General features: G+C 35.6%; 4 protein-coding genes across 5 annotated transcripts; 3 read left to right on the top strand and 1 right to left on the bottom strand.

Annotated features, from left to right (window-relative positions):
* The first annotated feature begins 1577 nt into the window (after positions 1-1577).
* On the top strand, positions 1578-5345 carry LOC108821925 (WAT1-related protein At4g28040). The gene is made up of 4 exons (XM_018594916.2): positions 1578-1851; positions 2341-2526; positions 4145-4660; positions 4750-5345. Exons 1-4 carry the CDS (start codon positions 1673-1675, stop codon positions 4886-4888), a joined length of 1020 nt encoding a protein of 339 aa, XP_018450418.1. The 5' UTR covers positions 1578-1672; the 3' UTR covers positions 4889-5345.
* A 3236-nt stretch (positions 5346-8581) lies between these two features.
* On the top strand, positions 8582-9541 carry LOC108821554 (WAT1-related protein At4g28040-like). Its single transcript, XM_018594559.2, has 2 exons — positions 8582-8760; positions 9352-9541. The coding sequence occupies exons 1-2, from the start codon at positions 8582-8584 to the stop codon at positions 9539-9541; spliced, it is 369 nt and encodes a 122-aa protein (XP_018450061.2).
* Positions 9542-10218: 677 nt separating this feature from the next.
* Positions 10219-10999, top strand: LOC130499220 (WAT1-related protein At4g28040-like). The gene has a single exon (XM_056993259.1). The coding sequence runs from the start codon at positions 10280-10282 to the stop codon at positions 10964-10966; it is 687 nt and encodes a 228-aa protein (XP_056849239.1). The 5' UTR covers positions 10219-10279; the 3' UTR covers positions 10967-10999.
* Positions 11000-11945: 946 nt separating this feature from the next.
* LOC108822371 (protein REDUCED CHLOROPLAST COVERAGE 2) lies at positions 11946-20219 on the bottom strand. 2 transcript variants are annotated; one of them, XM_018595428.2, is made up of 23 exons: positions 19825-20217; positions 19651-19712; positions 19451-19543; positions 19228-19300; positions 18798-19124; positions 18655-18719; positions 18456-18587; positions 18330-18371; positions 17730-18257; positions 17488-17645; positions 16870-17383; positions 16663-16725; positions 16483-16584; positions 16082-16390; positions 15904-15996; positions 15721-15822; positions 15372-15476; positions 15162-15295; positions 14900-15083; positions 14563-14694; positions 14381-14493; positions 14151-14229; positions 11946-14055 (listed from the first exon to the last, which is right to left on the bottom strand). In XM_018595428.2, the coding sequence occupies exons 1-23, from the start codon at positions 19892-19894 to the stop codon at positions 12265-12267; spliced, it is 5271 nt and encodes a 1756-aa protein (XP_018450930.2). In that variant the 5' UTR covers positions 19895-20217; the 3' UTR covers positions 11946-12264. The 2 variants fall into 2 exon arrangements, with proteins under 2 accessions (XP_018450930.2, XP_018450929.2); XM_018595427.2 differs by having other exon boundaries at positions 15721-15996; positions 19825-20219.
* Between the last annotated feature and the right edge of the window lie 2074 nt (positions 20220-22293).

Below are 22293 nucleotides of genomic sequence, written 5' to 3' on the forward strand. Positions count from 1 at the left end.
TATTCAAACAATCTATCCAAATAGATTTTGGCTAATCATTCTAAATAAACCAAATATAAATTAATTTAAAATCAAAACATAATATATTTATTTGTCTATCCAAACCTCCAAACAATGTTTTTCACAAAAAAAATCCAATCAATGTTCAATATTAATTATACCTACAAAATGTACACAAACAATTAAACTATTTGATATTACTAAATCAACTATGTAATATGTTTTCAAATAATTTTTTTCTCCTTCAATTTGGGAATTGTTTTTACTAAATGAAAGACAAAATAAATATTTAGCCTTTAAACTATAGCCATGATTTTTGCTATCTATTATATTTAAGAAAATAATATATTATATATATTTTTCTAATATATTCTTCATCACTTTACTTGCGAAATTAAATATTTTCTAAATAAATAGCAGCCAAGCAATTTCCTATATTTATGCTAACAAATAGATTTTATGGAAATTGTATTCATATTTACATTTCTTATAAAATTTAATCGGCCTTTTTAAAATGTTATTTTGTAAAGTTTAAAAATCATTGTATTTTTTTTCAAAAATGTGTAACTAATTTATCATTTTTCTATGTCATACTAAATCATAACTCTTTATTTCTTCATATTTTAAATTCATAAACATTGTTTTCTACATATCGTATACAAATATATATGTTTAATTTGTTTATATGATATTGAATACAGTCATACAATAGATCGTTCAAAAACACACACAAATCATGGCTTACATTACTCAAATTTATATATTATAATTTTTTTAGTTTTAGATTTCGAAAAATTTAAAGTATATATAAATTTTGAAAATTTTAAAATAGTTTAACGAATTATCCGAACCCAAACTAAACCCACAAAGATCTTAATCGAATTCAAATTGAAATTTGTAAATACTCGAATAGCGTTGAAATTTTTAAACTCGAAAATCTGAAATTGAATAGATTTGAACCGTATCCGAGTGGATATTTAAATATCTACTCATGACTTAGTAATATAAAACGATTAAATATTATGATGTATCAAATATTAGAAATACATCATTTAGTAGAAATAAAAGAAAAACTAAAACAGAAAATTAATATATGCGCAGTCGTGTGGGTCAATGTCTAGTTATTATTAAAACATAAATATAAACTATTTAACATTAACAATAATTCTTATTTAGTTTTGATCAAAATTGGTTCTTTTTTTTAAATAATAATTTTGAAGAATGAAGAGAAAATAAAACATTTATGAATATTTAGATCAGATTTTTCATTAACGATGTAAATGTTAATTCCAAACATCATATTTTCTCTAGATATTTTCCTTCAAGTAGTAGGTCCCTAAATGGAGCCTTATTCAAAGGTATATAGAACGTCCCAACTAAATTCATAATTAGATAGGTGCAGGAGAGATGGAGATGGAGATAATAACAATAATTATTATTATATGAAAAAATAGCTCTCTAATTTAAGATAATACTTTTGAAGAAGGAAGAGAAAATAAAAAATTTATGATATTAAAATTAGAGTTTATATTAATGATGTAAATCTTAACAAATATCATATTTTCTCTAGTTCTTTTTTCCTTTAAATAGGTCACTAAAATGAAGCTTATGCGTTATTCAAAGATATAGAATGTACCAAATAAAGTAATAATTAGAGAGAGGTGCAGGAGAGATGGAGATGGAGAAATACAAGCCAGCGATTACGTTGGTGCTGCTGCAATTTACAGTGGCAGGAGTTGCACTCTTCACCAAAGCTGCTTTCATGGATGGACTCAGTCCCGCCGTTTTCGTCGTTTACCGTCAAGCCATCGCTACGCTCTTCATCTGTCCCATCTCTTTCTTCTTTACTTGGTACGTTTGTGCTTGATAACCAAGCCGTAGTAGCTTGGTTATAAGATAAGAATTTAAGACAAAGATAAACACGTTGGTTTTTAAATTAGATTTATACCAATATAGTTAAGTTGCCATTTGCTTATTATGACGATATAGAGCCATGTGTAGTCTCAATTCTCAAGTCCGAGACTTAAACTACCCGTTAGTTTTAGCCCACTGAAAGATTATTTTAACCTCGGTCTAAACATTCACAGTTATTAAAAAAAGTAGTTGACCTTTGATCAAATAATAGGTAACATATTGATGCCGTCGATCACAAGAATATCGATCAGTAACTGAAATGAACATATATGTAACTATACCGGTTTGCAAATAGATTCACTCTTATCAACTTATTATATAAGCAAGTCTAATTATGTATCAATTTACATATCATCAAGATTCAAGACTTAAAATGAAAACCCATTTCAATGTGTATGTGTGTGTTTTTGTGAATGGTAATAATAGGAGGAAAGCAAGCAAACCTTCTCTTGGAGTGAGAGGCTTTTGGTGGGTGGCTTTCACAGCTGTTGTTGGTGTGACTGTGAATCAGAACGCTTATTTTGCAGGGATTGACTTATCTTCTTCATCCATGGCTTCTGCCACGACCAATCTTGTTCCTGCCGTCACCTTCATCATCTCCATCATTGTTGGGTGGGTTCATAATATAATATTTATATCTTATCTAAATACTGAAGTACACTTAACTATATCTCTTTAAAGTTGTTCAAATATTACAAAGGACTGCCACTGCATTTAAAACAATTAATTAATCTAAATTACTATTATTATCTAACCGGATTTGGCTAGATTTGGCTGGATGATTTACTTATCAAACTTTTTTTTTCTGACATCACTTACCAAAAACTTAAAATGTACGTTTAATATCCTGTGCATTGTAGTTTTATATCTTATATATTATACACATGACATTAAAAAAACACCTGTCAAATATTAGTGAGTCACCGCATTTGTATTTTTAATTTTAATAATAGCATTTACATTACAGAATATTTTATATATACAATGTAATACTTGCACAAATAGATTAACATTTGGGTTGATATATAGATTCAAAATTGTCATCAATAACGATCCACTTAATCATTTATAAAACACAGTAATTACCAATGGTTTAGAAATTTATAATGATTTTATAAATTAAAAACAATGAAAACAATCAATAACCATTATTAAAAAAATGTTTTCAATATATATAAGAAAAATACAACAAAAAGATTAATTTCATATACTAACTTAAATTATAGTTTTTATATTTGACATTAAACTTGAAGAATATAATATATATGATTATTTATAAGATGATACATATAAAATACTATTATTTATATGATTATTTATATGATGGACCAATACAATTAATTATATGATGACATATATAGGATACATAATAGTGACTAGGACTGGGCGTTCAAGTATCCATTCCATTAGTGGTCAAAGATTTCAACCCGTTCATATATTTCTAAATTTCAGTTCAAATTATCACTAGGGCTGGGCGTTCAGATATCCATTCGGATTCGTTTCAGATCTGTGTTTTGGATTTCTGGGATCAAAAATTTCAGTCCCATTCATATATTTTTAAATTTCAGTTTGAATTACATTCGGATCTTTGCGGATTCAGTTCGGGTTCAGATAACCCATTTAATTTTTTTTTTAAATTCACTATATATTTTGAATTTCTTAAAATCTATAAATAAAACAATATATTGTATATAAATTTGAGTAACATATGTCAGAATACCTAAACTTAACATATAAATTGGTTTAGTTTAAATTTTGGATCAAAAATCAAAAATTATTTTAAATATTTTTGCTGTTTTGAGTGTACTTCCACTATGTTAGATATTTATATTTGACTATTTTTATATATTTTCAAGTATGTAAACCAACCTAAAAGTATCATATATATTCTGGATATTTTTATATACATTAAAACTAAAAATAATTAATATATATATATATATAAGTATATAAATCTTTTTCAGATACAGAACAAATATCCAAAATACTTTGGTTCGAATTGGTTATGGTTTCGGTTGTCTAAATATTAAAATTTTGATAGTTTAGATATTTAATCAATTTTGGTTAGGGTTTGGTATTATTTTTTTGGATCGTGATCGGTTCGATTCTTCAGATTTGAATTTTTTATCCAGTTTTGATATTGACATGAAAAATAAATAGCAATATATTTCTGAAATATACAGTGCGGGTTAAAATCTAGTATGGTTTTGATATTTGATGTTTGTTTCAGATTTGAGAGGATAAAGAGAAGTTTGAAAAGTGTTGCAAAAGTAATAGGAACATGTGTGTGTGTGGGAGGAGCCATGGCAATGACTTTTCTAAAAGGACCTAAACTGCTCAACACCCTGCTGAAACAAGACAACAACACTTGGTTACTAGGCTGCTTCTTTCTTCTCATTAGCACCTTCGCTTGGTCCTTCTGGTTGATCCTTCAGGTTAACATTGCCGTTCATTGTCCTGATCACTTGTACACTACCTCCTGGACTTGTTTCATGGCTACCATAGCCTCTTTCCTCATGGCTCTCGCCTTAGGCAACACAGACTTACATTCTTGGAAGCTTGATTCCTCATTGAAGCTCTCGTGCTGTGTGTACTCTGGACTCCAGTTGGCTGTGTTTTTCTTTCTACAAGCTTGGTGCGTGTCGCGGAAAGGACCTCTTTTCTCTGCACTCTTCAATCCTCTTTCTACGGTCATAGTCACTTTCTTTGGTGCTTTGTATTTAAATGAGAAGACGTACCTCGCAAGGTACACACACCATATAGGTCTCTTATCTTACTGCCTTCTCTCATTTCACAACTTTATCTGCTTTTTTTTTCTTTTCGTTTTTATTCCAGCTTGCTAGGCGCTTTGGCTATCATCCTTGGACTCTACATTGTTCTCTGGGGCAAATCCGAGGACTATCAAGAAGAAGCAACAGACCTGAAGTTGCAAGATGAACATACTAATCTCTCCCAACTTTTGACTAGTGAGTAGTGATAAGGCGTTTCGGAGTTCCGAGCTCTTAGAACCTCTCCTCATGTAACTTCTATTGCAAGTCAGTTTCTGATGACAACAATAAAACCGCAAAATGAAATGGAACAAAAGCAAGTGCTGATATGCATTATTTAAAGAGAGAAAATACATTGAAATGCAACCTTACATACACATAAGGGTCTAATACCATCGGAGTAAACGATAATGAGGAATACGAGGATAACAATGTTGACCTGAGACACTTTTTTCCAGGAGTTTCTGAGGTTGTCGAGCAGACCGGCCTTACAAGCTTGGCAGTTGTAGCATAGAGTTCCTTGTTTGTTGTCCCATACGTTACAGTCCTTGTTTGTGCATGGACCACTGGTGAAGTTACAGATTTACAGTCATTGGACGGCTTAGGGCCTGTTCGTTTCTCCATCTGTTTATCTTCATTCAAATGATCCATTTATATGGTCCATCCACATGATCCATTCAGATTTTATGGGATGTTTGTTTGTTCATTCAAGTGACTCATCTAGATGAATCATTTAAATGAATCTTATGTTTGTTTGTCCATCCAAATAATTCATCTAGATGAATCATCTAAACAAATTACCAAAATATCCTTGTTTTTATTTAATCATTACTTGATATTAATTTCAACTATAATAATTTTAATTACTTTATCTGATATATTATTTAAAATTAGCATTTTGGCAGGAAAACGTGTTTTGGCGGTAAACTGCATTTTGCAGTTTTATGATTTTGGCGGAAACACACATTTTTGGAGTTTTAGCGGGAAAATGTGTTTTTGAGGTTTTGGCGGAAAAATGCATTTTTGCGGGAGATTACGGTTTTGCGTTTTTTTGCGGAAAACCGCAGTTTTGCGGTTTTTGCAGTTTTTTTGGTTTTTGCGGGAAACCGCGTTTTAAAGGTTTTTTCTGGAAACCACATTTTTGCGATTTTTCGGGAAATCACATTTTTCGGTTTTGGCGGGAAACTGTGTTTTTGCGGTTTTGACGGGAAAACGTGTTTTTACGGAAAACCGCAGTTTTGCGGTTTTGGCGGGAAACTGCGTTTTTGCGGTTTTTGCGGAAAATCGTGTTTTTGCGGTTTTCCCGTAAAAATCGCGTTTTTGCGGTTTTCCCGTAAAAATCGCGTTTTTGCGGTTTTTGCGGGAAACCGTATTTTTACGGTTTTTGCGGGAAACCGCATTTTTCAGTTTTTGCGGGAAACCGCATTTTGCGGGTTTTGCGGGAAACCGCATTTTGTGGTTTTGGTGGAAAATTGTATTTTGTGGTTTTGGCGGAAAACGCATTTTTACGGTTTTGGCGGAAAACTACGTTTTTGCGGTTTTGGCGGGAAATCCTGTTTTTGCGGTTTTGACGGAAAACCACATTTTTGCGGTTTTTGCGGAAAACACATTTTTGTGGTTTTGGCAGGAAAACGCGTTTTGGCGGGAAAACACATTTTTGCGATTTTGGCGGAAAAACACGTTTTTTGGTTTTGGTGAGAAAATATGTTTTTGCGGTTTTGGCGAGAAAAAGCGCTTTGGTGAAAAAACACATTTTGCGGTTTTGGCGAAAAATGCATTTTTTGGGTTTTGGCGGAAAAAAATATTCGTAGTTTTGGTGAGAAAATATGTCTTGTAGTTTTCTCATTTTTCGTGAGTGAAAATAATGTTAAGTTAAATTTTAATTTTGTAAATTATATAAAGGGTATAATAGACATTATGTTATTTTGAATGGAGCATCTCCATTCAAATGGTCCAATTTGGATCATGTGAATGGGCCATCTTCATTCTAAAAATTAAGCCTAGATTTTAAAAACTCATTCAAATGAACCATTCAAATGACTTTTACTTTTAATGTCTAAACGAACAAAACTCTCATCTCCATCCAGATGACTCATTCAGATGGAGAAACGAACAGGCCCTAAATATATAGTCCTACTAAATTATAAATTAAAAATTTATATATATACATATTATATATAAGTAAAAACCTATTATTATATTGTTTGTTCTATATGCAAAATGAAATTATCTTTATAATTTTTAACACTTAATATATTTCTGATGAGATTTAGTAATATTATATCTAAAACCACATTTAAATTCTATGTAATATATATTATATCACCAAATAATATAATAAAATTAATATAAATGTCCAATTTCTAAAAATAACAATTAATGTCTACACACTAAAATTAAATATTTTTTATCTCAGAATAAATATTTTTTTTTTTTAAAGAAGAAATTTTGTAAATTAATATCTCTATAAATTAATAAAATTTCAAATATCCAATATTATTAATTATAAAGGTTATACTATATACGAAGCAGAGATTGAAATTAATCATAACCTATAGAAAAGTCCATTGTGTTTGAGTTTGACATGGTGAGAGAGCAGCATGAACTAAGGGCAACTCCAACGGGGTTATTGAATCAGGTTCTAATAATTAAAAAAAAAAATTAGAGAAAGTGGAGTCAGAGAAATGATCGACCCTCTGCTACCATCCCCAACAAAATTGTAACATACCCCTTTGACACATGCTTTCTTTTCATTAGTTCACATTAACTTTATGATTTAAAAGCTATATAAAAGTTATTAAGACTAAATTGGTTAGCATCATTAACCCTGGATAAAAAAATTGTTGATCCCACTAATTATTAAAAACCATCTCTTCTCACATATTTTTTAAGAGTCAAATAGTGATTTTTCGCGGACCCTACGATACATGGCGGCTCTTGGTCAGTTTTAATTTTTTTTTTTTTAATCTGATAGAAAATAAAAAAAATAATTAAGAACATAAATCTAAGAGTTTTGGATTAATATTGCTCTAAGAAACCATTGGGAAGATACTCCACTCCACCGTTCTTAAGGACAAGAAAAATCAACGGAAAATGAGTTGTAATATATACTTTAAAATAAGTTCGAAATAGAAAATAAAATGGGAGCAAAAATATTTTGCAAAAGTGGTTTCTTGCTTTTATAGAAACCACTTTTTCAAAATATTTTTACTCCCATTTTATTTTCTATTTCGAACTTATTTTAAAGTAATTATTTTCTCAAATTTCAATTATTTTCATTTCAAAATAGGAAAAATAGTAGAGCTATATCAAAAATAAATCACATTTACTATTTATTATTTTTGTTATTTTATTTTTACTCCAAAGTAAAATACATTAAAAACTCAATTTATTTAATTATATTCTGGAGGAAAAGTTAAGAGTGACTCCATGTAATATACGCCTAGGTATTAGCTAACAGGGGAAATTAGAGCTATTTGTGTGGTTCTAATTAATTTTTAGTGAACAAATATGATTTTTAGTGAACAAGGATGATGGATAACTGAAAAAAAAATTCTAAAATAGGAATAAATAAATTATAAAATGAAAGTGAATTATAAAAAAAAAATTTATTAAATGTGTAATTTTATTAAAACAATAATTTAACTTATTTAATAATAATAATAATTTTATGAAAAATAGCTCTATAATTTAAAATAATAATTTTGAAGAAGGAAGAGAAAATAAAACATTTATGAATATTAAGCTAAGATTTTTCATTAATGATGTAAATCTTAACAAGTATCATATTTTCTCTAGTTTTTTTTCCTTTAAATAGGTCACAAAAATGAAGCTTATGCGTTATTCAAAGATATAGAATGTCCCAAATAAAGTCATAATTAGAGAGAGGTGCAGGAGAGATGGAGATGGAGAAATACAAGCCAGCAATGACGTTAGTGCTGCTGCAGTTTACAGCGGCAGGAGTTGCACTCTTCACCAAAGCTGCTTTCATGGAAGGACTCAGTCCTGCCGTTTTCGTCGTTTACCGTCAAGCCATTGCTACGCTCTTCATCTGTCCCATCTCTTTCTTCTTTTCTCGGTAAGTTTGTGTTTGATGTAACATATTGAAATTTGATTGCGAAGATCACAAGAATATCTACCAGTAACAGTAACTGAAATAAACATCCATGTATACATATTCCTAAATTTTCAAATAGATCAACTCTGGTACATATAAGATCATTTCCAATTTATTTTGCTATTTTTACCTCTGCAATAAAAATAAAAATATAATTTTTTACTCTATAAATAGAAGAAAAAATAGTAATTTCTATTACTATTAGAAAGAAAAAATAGAAGTAGAGTAGATTAATTTTACCTTTAAATACTATTATAGCGGCAAAAAATAACAATTGGTTGGAAATGAACACGTAGAGGTTGCCCTGAAATTCATGAAACCTGAAACAATTAGTAAACTAGCAATACATATATTTAATTTAATCAATGGTCTAATATTATATACATATTAGCTGTTAATCTTTTGGAGGACATCAGTGAATGGTTCATCTGGCTATGCTTAGAACTGACTAAAGCAAGTAATATTATGTATCAATTTACATATCATCAAGACTTGCAGTGGAAAGTTGAAAACCCACTTCGATGTGTGTGTTTTTGTGAATGGTAAAAATAGGAGGAAAGCAAGCAAACCTTCTCTGGGAGTAAGAGGCCTTTGGTGGGTGGCTTTCACAGCTATTCTTGGTGGGACTGTGAATCAGAACGCTTATTTTGCAGGGATTGACTTGTCTTCTTCATCCATGGCTTCTGGCACGACCAATCTTGTTCCTGCCGCCACCTTCATCATCTCCATCATTGTTGGGTGAGTGGGTTCATATAATAGTTATATATGCAGGGGCACATCCACGCATAGAAGCGATGTGCACGTGCTATATGCTCCGAATATAGTTTTGTTTGTGTAGTTAGTAGCATATTGGACGCCTTGGCTGATTCATACCTATGGTGCCACACGGTCCACACCCCGTCACGTTCAATCACCTCTTCTGACTTCTATTCTTTCAATTTTTAAAATGCTTTTAGAGCACCATTAACCCTAGTGGTTTAATGGTGGCTTATGAATATTTTAATTAAAAAAAAGAAGGAAAGAGAAGAAACAGAAGAAGAAAAACGCTTAGTTAAGCGTTGGTGTTTGGTGTTTTTGCGGGCCCCATTAACACGTGGTGGTCCGCTACTGGTCTTTTTATTAATTCTTTTTTTAAATCACAAAGAAAAAAATAAAAATAAAATTTAAATTTTTAAGCACCCCTTTTGTAGCAACCACCGTTGATGATGCTCTTAGTCACTCCTACAATATTTTTTCTTTTTTACTTTTGGTTTTGTGGTACCTAATATTGTGGTATCTATTCTTCCTTTTTATAATTGTTTCTCTTTTCTTTTATGAATTTAAGAATTAATGTAAATTTTCTAAAAAATTAATGTAATTTGAAAAAATATAATTAATTAAATTAATAAAAATATTTAATATTTATATATTATGCCCATATTATATCATTTTCTAGATCCTCCTCTGGTTAAATGGATGTATTCGTTTCAGATTTGAGAGGATGAAGAGAAGTTTGAAAAGTGTTGCAAAAGTAATAGGAACATGTGTCTGTGTGGGAGGAGCCATGGCAATGACTTTTCTAAGAGGACCTAAACTGCTCAACGCCCTGTTGAACCAAGACAACACAACCTGGTTACTAGGCTGCTATTTTCTTCTTATTAGCACCTTCGCTTGGTCCTCCTGGTTGATCCTCCAGGTTAACATATCTGTTCATTGTCCTGATCACTTGTACACTACCTCCTGGACTTGTTTCATGGCCACCATAGCCTCTTTCCTCATGGCTCTCGCCTTAGGCAACACAGACTTACATTCTTGGAAGCTTGATTCCTCATTGAAGCTCTCGTGCTGTGTATACTCTGGACTCCAGTTGGCTGTGTTTTTCTTTTTACAAGCTTGGTGTGTGTCGCGGAAAGGACCTCTTTTCTCCGCTCTCTTCAGTCCTCTTTCAACGGTCATTATCACTTTCTTCGGTGCTCTGTACTTAAGAGAACAGACGTACCTCGGAAGGTACACCATATCGGTCTCTTTTCTTACTGCCCTCTCTTTGTTCTCAAGCTCACTTCACAACTTTTATCTGCTTTGTTCGTTTTTTTTTTCAGCTTGCTGGGGGCTTTGGCTATCATCCTTGGCCTCTACATTGTTCTCTGGGGAAAATCCGAAGACTATCAAGAAGAAGCAACAGAAATGAAGTTGCAAGATGATCATACCAATCTATCTCAACTTTTGATTGGTGATAAGGCTTTTCGTAGTTCAGAGCTCTCAGAACCTCTTCTCATGTAACTTCTATAACAAGTCAGTTTCTAGATGACAACAATAAAAATGGAACAAAAGCAAGTGCTGTTGGAACACTTGGTTAATAATATGTTGCATATTTAAAGAGAGAAAATAGATTGAAATGGAACCTTACACAGACATAAGAGGGTCTAATGAGGAATATGAGGATAACAACGTTGACCTGAGCCACGTTTTACCAGGAGTTTCTGAGGTTGCCGAGCATACCGGCTTTGCAAGTTTGGCAGTTGTAGCATAGAGTTCCTAGTTTGTTGTCCCAGGCGTTACAGTCCTCTCGTTTGTGTGTGAACAAGTGGAAGTTAGACAAAACAAGAAAGAGGAAGAAGTTGAGGATTCCGAGAAGTTTGTTTGCTACACTAAACCATCTTTGCTTGCTCTTTACGGAATAAGACAATTCTTTACGTTAAAACAGGTTAACAAGTAATTACTCTCAAGTAGCTTTTTGTCTCAACGAAAATCATTTGAAGATCACACCTTCAAACTGTTAGGATTGACAAAATTGACTCAAGAATTGGAATATGTTATTCCCATGTCCAAGTTTGTCAGCTCTGTGAAAACTCGAAAATCATTTATTAATTAATCGCAAAGAATATCTTCCATTGTGTTATATTTGATCAACCAAAGAAACGCTCAAACAAAAGACTGTGTTAGATTTTGATGATCATCCACAGGACAGTTAGGTCTCAGACATAAAATGAAACAAGAGTGTGGTTATATGTCCGAACCAGGGAAAGTTCCAGTCTCCCTCTGCTCATTCCACTTGTCAACCTGCAGGAAAGATAAGCGTATGGTGAAGACCGTGGGGGCAGGGAACGATGATAGATATCATATAGTCATAGTTTCTTTTTTTTCATAGTTATCAAAACACTAACAAACAAAAAGAAGAAATGTTTATTCAGGAGGCTCCTCAAGGTCTTGAATATTTTTAAGTTCTCAGCTATGGAAACCAAAAAGAAAAAAAGAAAAAAAAAACTGAATGCAGGAGGAGTAAAGTTTGTTAAAGCAGAGGAGCCACGAGTCTTGATTCTGTGCTGAAACACAAACCATTCAAAGGTAGAAATGGTTTCCTCGACTCTCATGCCCAACTATGATTGGTTTACCTCTACCTCATCCATAAAGCCAAGTTTATCTCCATTCCTTTAGCCCTCGGTGTCATGTCAATACTTCAATGACAGAAAACTACTTCAATTCCCGTTAGATATCCTCTTCTTCTGTGGGTTTCTCTTCGCCTACTGCCGACTGTCCATTTTCAGGCGTTTCTTTACTTTCTTGTACAGTGACTTCTCCATCCTCTGCAGCTTTCTTCTCTTCTTCGCCTCCACTCTTCTCCTCGGCGCTTTCGGTACCAGGTAACTCTTCTAAAGCCAGTGGTGCAGGTGTAATATGTCCGTTCTGAGGCTGTGCGGGTATGTTACACGGATATGCACCTGCTACTGGCGACAACGGGTACCCATTCTGTGTTATTTCCGTCCCATTTGGTGATACAAGATAGCCGTTTGGTGACACTGGATATCCGTTAGAAACCCATGGTTGACTCGGTATGAACTCAGCCGCATGAGGGTTCATTATTCTTGGCCCAATGAACTGATTAGCCTCGCCATTGGACTCAGGGCTAATGGAGAAGCTTGGTTTGTTACGAGGGACCCTGTTTCCAGATCGGTTGTAGCCACCACCTGAAAGCCTAGGCCCGTAGGGAACTCGAGCTGTTACAGACTGATGAGGAGCTGACCTGCGGAGATGGTTTACAGGAAGCATTGGTGGAATATTCGGTGGGGAGGGGAGGATACCCACATGGTCGTTGAACACTGGAACAGTAATCGACCCAAAAATTGGAATGGTCGTTGGGGTATAGGGTGGAGCAGAAGCAGAGAGCTTCTTGCTCATCTCTTTTTGTGCCTCGCATGCCTCTTGCTTTTCTCCTGGTGACTTTGGACTTGAGTCTGCATTAGGCAGATCTTCAGTTTCACCATCTACTGCTCTGGCTTCAGCATCAGACACATCCATATGTTGCTTCACTCCTATTACTGGTCCACTTCCATTTGAATCTTTTGCTGTTTGTACACTTTCAGACATTCCTTGACTTGCGTCTGAAACCGCTGTCTTTGTTGGAGACCCTTCTTCTCCTGCCTTTTCAGCCTTGATATCCTCTTGTGCACTCATCAACTTTGATCCACCAACAGCAACTCCTTGTTCATTACCATCAGCATTTTTCGTTTCCGTTTCTGTAGCCTCATGCTTACTCTCACTCTCAACCTCCTCAGCCTTAACTTTCTCAGGACCATCTACTGCAACTTTTGCCGCGTCCAATGTCTCTGGGGCAGTTGTTTCTTCTGTCAACTGCTCCGCAACTATTTTCACAATAGTTCCGGGGGGTGCCAGTGCAACCTCCTTATAGGAAAACAGTTTCCCAGCTTTGACAGTCACCGGACTCACCATAGGAGTTGCCTTGTTGATCTGTTCGGTGGCGGATTTATTGCTAACTGGCTTCTTTTCTCCCACTATATTGGTACTGTGTTGCTTTTTATTCAAACTCGGGCTCTTCAAAGCCTTCTTGGCGTGCTGGGAAGTAGAACCAGCAGCAGATATCGAAATCTCATTTGGACTAGTCCTTGGGGACGCGAAATTGGTGGGTTTTCCTCTGCTTTTTGATGTCTGCTGGTTCACGTTCGTGAAGTTTGTGTTCAGCTTTGCCAGGCTGGGACGGGTTCTACGCCCAGAAGGATAACGATTTTTCGGGACAGCTTCTTGCCATCCTTCGTCAGAGGAGTCGTCCTCTTGAGCCGTGGCCTCTACATTAACCAGCGTCACCAGATCTTGAGGTTCCATATCACGTTTCTCAACCTTTGTTTCTTCAGGTTTTGCTTCGGATGTATTCTCTTTATCACTTGAACTCTCCCCAGTTATAGGAGTCGGAGTCAGACTTTCATCATCTTTCTGATTTTCTTCTGACACAGGTCCTGGACTTTGTCCTGGTCTTCCCTTGACCTGAATCAACATTTCCATCAAAATATCTGTCACACAACTTATTAGTGAGAGCAGTTCAATAAAAACATGGACTAAGTCATCAGAAGGCAAATGACCTTCAGGCGAGCTTTCCTTTGGGCATCCCTTGCTTTGAGATCCGTATCCGGGGTTATATAATCCAGCAGGTCTGATACACTGTTATTGGGACGAAAGCTCATGGGTTACATACTCAGGACCAGAGTTTACACAAGAAATAAATTTGCACTATGCATTTTAAATCTTCATATTTGGTAGTCCAATTTGTAAACACTGCTGAAAACATGTAAAAGAAAAATTATTAAAATACCTGAGATGGCCTTTGCTGGAAATAGAGGCGTCTGGCTTGGGAGTACCATTTCGTGCAGCTTCTTGCTGTTCTAGAGCTTTAGACTCAAAATACTCAAGCCACGCAGCCGCATCCTAACATAGTTCTGGAGTGTAAGAAACTTTTAAAGTGAAACTCCATGTACATTGTAACTAATTGAGCACCTGTGTCCGGAGATCTTCAAGGCCTAATTTTGCTTGTAGAATCTGTAGAGTAGTCTGCTCATGTTGGACGCTCAAGGAGTATGCTTCCATCAGAGAAAGAGCAATAGCAATGGCATGGTAGCTTGCAGCAGTCTGACAAAAACGTAAGATAAGTAAATTTTTCTTTAAGCGCTTCATTTTGCTTCCACAGTAATATTTGCTGATTAAGCCTTACTCGCATGGGAGGTGAGGTTTTAACTATTAACTTTGAATCCGGTCTGAGGATTTAACTATTAACTTTGAATCCGGTCTGACTTACAGCCAACTATTTATCAAGTCCTTGCTTAAGAAAACTAACCTGGATATGATCAGCTCCAAGTAGTCGCTGGTTACATTTCAACGCTTCATGAAGGTATCTTAAAGCCACATGGACATTCCCCAAACCTTCTTCCATCATCGCTACATTAATATAAGTGGCAGCAGTATTTGGATGTGATGGTCCACATGTTAGATGTAGAAGGTACAATGCACGGTTAACATACCTACAACAAGAATAACATGTTAGCTAATCGGGGAAATATAATTTTTCGGCTTTGGCTTTTGGAAAGGCAGAGACATACTTCAAAGCTAACTCTGTGTGCTGAAGACGATAATAGAAGACGGCCAGGTCGCCGTAGCTTTTCATTGTGTCTGGGTGATCAAGTCCAAGTTCCCTTTCATTTATGTCGAGTGCTTTCTGCTGATAAATGGTAGCCTGAAAAAAGTGAAAACTGGTTAGATGAACTGAGCGATGCCTTGGAGACAATCCCGATTTCTTTCAAACTGAATACCTGGTTAAAGTCCCCAGTATGATACAGCACAACAGCAAGAAGACTATATGCTCCAGCGGTCATTCTATGATATGGGCCACAAACTGCTACAAGCTTCGCCAATGCCTATAAAGTCACCCCAGAATATCAACCATCTTATTCAGTTCGAACAAAGATGAATACATTCAATGACGGAAACTGTCAGTAACAGTATGGAGGGATGCGGCTGGTTCAATATTTACATGGTGCTAAAAATGCCTACTCGGTAAGTGTATGCTAGCATGCAAAGAAGGGAGCATTGTAGTCAGACTAGTCAAGAGCTTCATTATATGGTTAGTATATAAAAGGAGTGAGAAAGATATCGTTATACCTTGGTACCATAATTGACAGCATCCTCAAGTTTGCCTTTATCTAAGGATGTTTTGGATGATTCCAACAAAGTGCGTCCATCGGCGGATGAACATGCTACATGCTGCACAGACAAAGCAGTACTTTTTAGCCACTTAAATATTACCTTTTTATGGCCTATTACGAGAGTAAGATAGCTATGCACCTTATATACAGGAACCATACTGATGATATCCAACTTCTTAAATGGACTTGACGTGTCCATCTCATAGTCCTTAGGAACAAGCTCCAGTCCAACCTAAACCAATAAGTGAAGTAACAGACGAGAATCAAAGGTTAGTTTGTCGGCAATTAAAAGAAAATAATAACTGAGAGGGGCAAACCTTGTGTGACAGTCCTCTGAGGATGGAAAATTTCCTCAGTTCCTGGCAGCCTTCATGCTTCCAGTCCCATCCAAACCTCTTGGAAATGAACGTTTCAACCCAAGTCCATTTTATTTTCTCATCATTTTCACTTTCAGTGTCAGACGGTGTTCCCAATAGAACATTTAAGCATGTTGCTATTGAGATGGCCACATCAGCAGTGTTTTCAACAGCTGCTATAACAGCCTGCAGTATATGCTTGTATGCCCGAATAATCATTTCATGAATACAAAGAGATTGCACATGAGGGAGCTTTTCAGCCAGCTCAACCTAAGATGGAAGGAGAAAAAAATTATTCCTGAAAGATGTGGAGCACTTTGTTTGAGGAATAGGTACAAAAGACTATGAAAATAAATGTTTACCACTCTCCCCAAGGACTGCATTTGTAAGCCTCTGGTGTGCATAAAGTCTGTCAAAGTTCTCCCATCGACGGGTGAGAGTTCAAGAGATCCAAAGTCTGCAACCTGCAATGTATCAAGCCGAAGTTCATAAGGATCTGAGGAATATTACTAAAGAGGAAAATAAAATTCCAAGGAACTCACCAGTTTTGGAAGAGCGGTGTCAGTGTAGTATTTACGGGCCATTTCAATCAGCTCTCTGGGTGACTGCAGGGTAGGTTCATGGAGAGAGAGTACACAAGGTAAGATTCATAAAGAAAAACTAGGTTAAGTAGATAACCAGAGATGTATTGTCATTGCATACTACTAGCCTCGAATATGATATGTTATCAGCTGGGGAGAAAAACAAACCTTGAGATGAAAACCAGTTTCTGATTCTTTAAGACGCTGATATGCAGCTTCTGTCACCAGTTCTTTCCACATCTTTTCCATTTCCTGATTTTGTTTCTCGAGTTCCTTCTGATCATCAGCTTCTGATTTATTGTCATTGTCAACCGTGCTAGCCAGGGCATCCTTTCCCTGTTCAGTCTTGTTAGCTTTCACATCAATCTTCCTTTTTATCTCCTTTAGCAGTGCACCTTGCTTTCCAAGACCCTTAACAGCTGGTTCAGGCTTAGCATCTTCAGTATTCTTAGACTCACTTTTACTAGAAGCTTCATTTTGCAGATGCTGCACCCAACAAGCTCCTAATTCCCACCTTATAGGCTTGGTAATTCTTGAGGGTTCAGTCTCCAATTTCTGCAGACTATCCTCAAATACTTTCCTCACAAGGGACTTAGCCACATGTATTTGTTCCGAGTCTGCATTTGGTGATTTCTGCGCTACGTTGGAGGGCGTTGACGACTTGTGCAATAGAGTTCTCAGGCTGAAAAGGATATTCAAGTAAAAACTTGCTAAGTACTTACTATTGCAAAATCGAAAAATCTTATGCCAAAAAAGACATGTTAAGCAGTGCAAAGATTTTTTTACCTATTTACATTCAGTGCATTTGCACCTCCATCTGATTGGTCTTCGATGTCGATATCATGTGGGATTTGGCCCCCTTCCATGGGGTATTCAGCAGAAACCTTTACAATGGCTGTGAAACCACAATGTCTGACAACTACCACACCCAAGGTAGACGTATCCTATATGATTAGAGTAAATCTCAGATACAAATCCAACAAGACTATCCCCAAAAAAAATATTAGGCCAAGCTATAACAAAATTACATGAACCGTTGCACTCTCATCAGCAGTGATCCCTTTAAGTAAATTCCTCTGCGCAAGTTCTTCCTGAGAGATCTCTAGAACACGAGTCCCATCACTCTTTCGGTCAAGCTTGGCACTCCCATCAGGATCATCTCTAGCCACCCTTATGATCAAATCACCTACTCTTTCTTCATGGAAAGCCAACGCAGCAGGATCCTTCAATGAGCGTTGATTACTCTCCACTACATTCTTTATCATTTCCACTGCTCTGGAAACTGAAACGTCGACGAATAGGCTGTGGAGTAGAAAGGCCTTCCTATCTCGAACCTGTCTCTCTTCAGATGTTTTACAAGGCATTGCTGCCAAAACCGCAAAATCCACAGCCCACTTTCTTCCCTCATGCTTACCACCAGACCGGCCTGCTCCCCCACCGTCTCCTCCCCACGTCCCATCCTCCACTGGAAGCGACGGAAAAGTAGAAGGGCTATCCGCAACAACCGGAGGAACTACCCAAGTGTTTGCCCGGAAACCATAAGGAAGGTTGGCAAACTGAATCACACAATAAACAATTATCAAATATTTGAAAACCACAACATAGCATAGGAAGTAGCTTTTACTTACTTTATTATGCTCAATGAAAGCTTTCATAAGAGCGTCATAAGCCTGCAGCCACAACAATACCAACGATCAGAAAACAAAACCGAAAAAAAAAAAAGAGTTAAAACCTTTATAATAATCAAAACTCACCGCATCAAATGGCCTGCTTATCTGTTGCAGCAGCTCAACCAAAGAATTACACAGAAGCTGCTGTTTCCCAGCTGGGAAAAAACCTCCTCTTGATGCAACAACAGTGATAGGCTTCCCACTTGAAACTTTAACCTACATTTGATACCAACGGAGTGTAAACCAAAGTTTCTTGAACCCCAAGTCAAAGAAGAGTCCTTACATCGACTTGGAAGAGATCATCTTCTCCTTTATCTTCTATCGATGGACGAACAGACCTTCTGATATCTGGAAGCAGTTAAGAAAACGGGAGTTAACATTTAACAAACTCAGAAGGTTGACGAAATTAGAGAAGAGGAAACTCACATTGGATGGGTGGAGTGAGGTGGGAGAAGGAGATGAACTCGTAGAATTGACCGAGACGAATCGGTGGAGACATGTTGATTTCTCCCTTCTCCCCGCCTTCCGCCGCCTGAGAAGCCTCACATCCGCCGCCGCCGCCGACGACGACGAGTTTCTTCTCCGATTTAGGGCTGAGATTGGAACCCGAATCGCCGGCATCATCGTTCGAACCTGATTCCTTGGGAGATGCGCGGGATACCGGCGGTTTCGACGGACCGAAGGCGGTGGTGCAAGCGACGATGTCGAGGAGCCGCCGTATGTGCGCGGTGGCTTGCTCCTCCGTGTAATCCTCTGCGATTTTAAAAATTAAATAAATAAAGATGATCCTCTGTGGTGATTCTACGCTAAGTTAGTCTAGTTGAAGAGATGTGAGCCGTTAGATCAGGATAGTTACCTTCGACGATGGTGAGGTGGCAGGGTTTGAGCGATACGATGTCAACGGAATCCTTGAGTCTAGTACCACGCACCTGCAGCAGAGAAAGAACCCATCTGTTTTTTTACGCGGTAACTATAAACATACTTGTTTTGGGCCTACGCAACACCTTACCGGGACCACCATTACCAAAACATGGACTGCATACCAGTTTTAGTAAAGTGTTAGAAAAAAAAAGACAAACCTGGTGGGTGAGAGAAAAGTTGGTTAAGTGGCATGTCTGAACATGGACTGCTAAGAGCTTCCTCACATCTAAGATTCTGTCCGTAGAGATTCCCTTCAAAACAACAAACATCATCACCTTGAGAGAATTGTATCCCTTGAGTTATTATTTAACACAATTTCGTATATATTCTTCAATCAAATGTTAGTATATGCTCAAACCTTGAGAGTCACTTGGGATTCGTCTGGTGTTTCAACACTTATCTCAATGACAATGGGCAGAACTGCACAACCACACAATTTTTTTATGATTTTGTTAACGAAAAAAAAAAGAGATGGGAAAGAAAAATTTGACTTGTCATTGTGAGAGAAGAAGGAACCAAAATGAATTACAACCTTTCTCTTCCTTCTTCTTCTTATCTCCTTTACTCTTGTGTGGCTTTGTTTTCCCAGCTTTAGGAGCCATTACCAATGGACATAAAACTTATAATTGAAGTTACAAAACCCGGAATGAATTACATATACTTCCCAGAGGAATTAAGTGTGTGTGAATAAGTAGAGATGAATGATAGAAGAAGATAGGAGAGAGAATAGGAGGTGAGTGTGTGTGCACAAAAGAGACTTTGTGGTGCTAGTGACAACGAGGAGGGGAGCCAAATACTGATCGAGAAAATAAAGATGGAGAGATTTAGAGAGGGAAAGAGAGGATAGGATAAGGTGGTGCGAGCGAGCTCTTGTATATTCCTCCTTAAGAGTGTTTTGAGGCTAAGTACATTTCTAGCCTCTCGTTTCTTTAACACCTCATCACCAACTTCATCTCAATAGCTATCTCTTTTTTTTCTGTCTTTAACCAATTATATAATGCTTGCACTATAATTCATCATCTAACTGAGATTTTCACCCAAGCCTCATAGATTTGATATCAAATTGCTTTTATCTAGGAGGGGGCTGGCTCAAAACTATTATCGGTCCACGTGTAAAAATAAATTTTGGTTTATTGGGCCCTTCTAGGCCACAAGATTATCAGCTCTTGATCTTCTTAAATTTTTAAGGAAAAAAATTTCCAAAAAAAGATATGAAGTTCTTTTGTGTAGTTTTTCTTGGAGTTTTGTTATGAAAAAAATAAACAAAAAATCATAATTAACCTTATTTTGAATGTTTACCTCAGTCTTTTTTTTCTTCTTCTGTTGTGAAAATCCAGTTTTCTTTAGATATGACTATTTCTAGTATTTTACTATTTTGTTATTTTTTCTTTAAAATTAAAAAAGACACTATCTAACAGAAATGGAGTTTAATCTAATATTTTTAAATTTCCCAAAATAAGATTGTGTGTTGTTCAAATTTTTTTTGCACAATCAAATCATCATAATTTTAGAAGCTCCAAACTATTACAAAATAAGTTATTATTTTATTTCGGTGAAAAAATTAATAACAAGCTCATTGTTCAACTTTCAATTTTTACAGCAAAATAACCTATTTTGTCTCACTGTAGATAATTTCTCAATTTCTCTAATTTACTAATTTTGTTTTAAATTTATGAGAATTTATTTTGTTATTTTTTCTATTTAACTGTGATTTCTTAAGAATTAGATACACAATTTATTAGTCTAACTACAGAAATCAAACAATAACAGCTGCATGTGAATTTTGTATTATACTGTTTCAATTCAGCATAAAAATGTTTTGAAGGAAAAATATTATTAAAAAAATTCAAAAGTTCCTTTATAATTATTCAAATGTGCTTTGGGGTGGTTTTTCACGTTATTTGGTTAAGAAAAAAAAAAAAATTATTCCAAAAAAAAAAAATAATAATAATAATTCCTAAATTTACCTTGTTTTGCATGTTTGCGTGGGTTCTTGTCTTTTTTCCTCTTCTTTTGCGTAAATCCAGTTTTCATTACAAGAAAAAGCCTCCTAGGATTGGATAATAGATATACGAGGGAAGCAAGAAAACTTGTCGACAATAAATCCAGTTTTTCTTTTTCGTAGTCATGGGCTTGGGAAAAGCAATATATGTAAGATAAACTTTGAGACACAACCTAAAGTGGCCTATGAAATTAAATGAAGCATTGGGCTCATATAAATAATGGTTTGTTCTGGCAATATCAGGTCCATCGTATGTTTGAATCTTCCTAGCTTTTCTAGAGGACAAAATCCTTGGGGAACACCAAATCCAAAGAAATAATGTGATAGTATTAACATTCTCTTCATATTGCTTCAGTAATCCCATTAGAAATAAATGGCTTTTGTTTCTTTGTGATTTCTCAACAGAGAAGCCTAACTCCAGATGATGGACTGATCGAAAAGAAATGCGTGGCATGGTCTTGTTCCCCTCGCTCCAAATGGTCATGGAACCAGACTTGCTCAGGTGAATATTAAGTGACAAAAACCAAACAAAAGGGGAGTAAAGTGCACATTATAAGTCGTGTCACGTGTGTGTACATATATAGGCAAACCAAATTCTGTTTGAAATTAAGAAAGGTGTTGCGAAGCAAGCATACATGAGAATGGAAGGAGAGCCTTGGAAACAACAACTGCCACTTGATGAAACTGTGATATTAGAGATTTTACATCATGGACAAGGGAACATGCTTACAACACAAAACTGATAGTCCAAAAGTATGGATGAGGCTTTCACCACAGTCATGCTTAATGATGTTAAATTTGTAACATTTCGGTTTGTGATATATGAAAAGATTTAAAATTTTGATTTAGTTATCTATGTCATCAAAATGCATTTATATTTTTCTTTACATATCCATAACTCCAAAATTAAATGTGTTTTAGTTAGAGTAGTGAAATGATAGTGAGTTATTGAGAAGTGATTCACAATTTTGTACAAGTTAAACTAAAGAACGAAGAAAG

The sequence above is a fragment of the Raphanus sativus genome, chromosome 8 (assembly GCF_000801105.2).
Source record: "Raphanus sativus cultivar WK10039 chromosome 8, ASM80110v3, whole genome shotgun sequence".
Classification (NCBI taxonomy): Eukaryota; Viridiplantae; Streptophyta; class Magnoliopsida; order Brassicales; family Brassicaceae; genus Raphanus; species Raphanus sativus.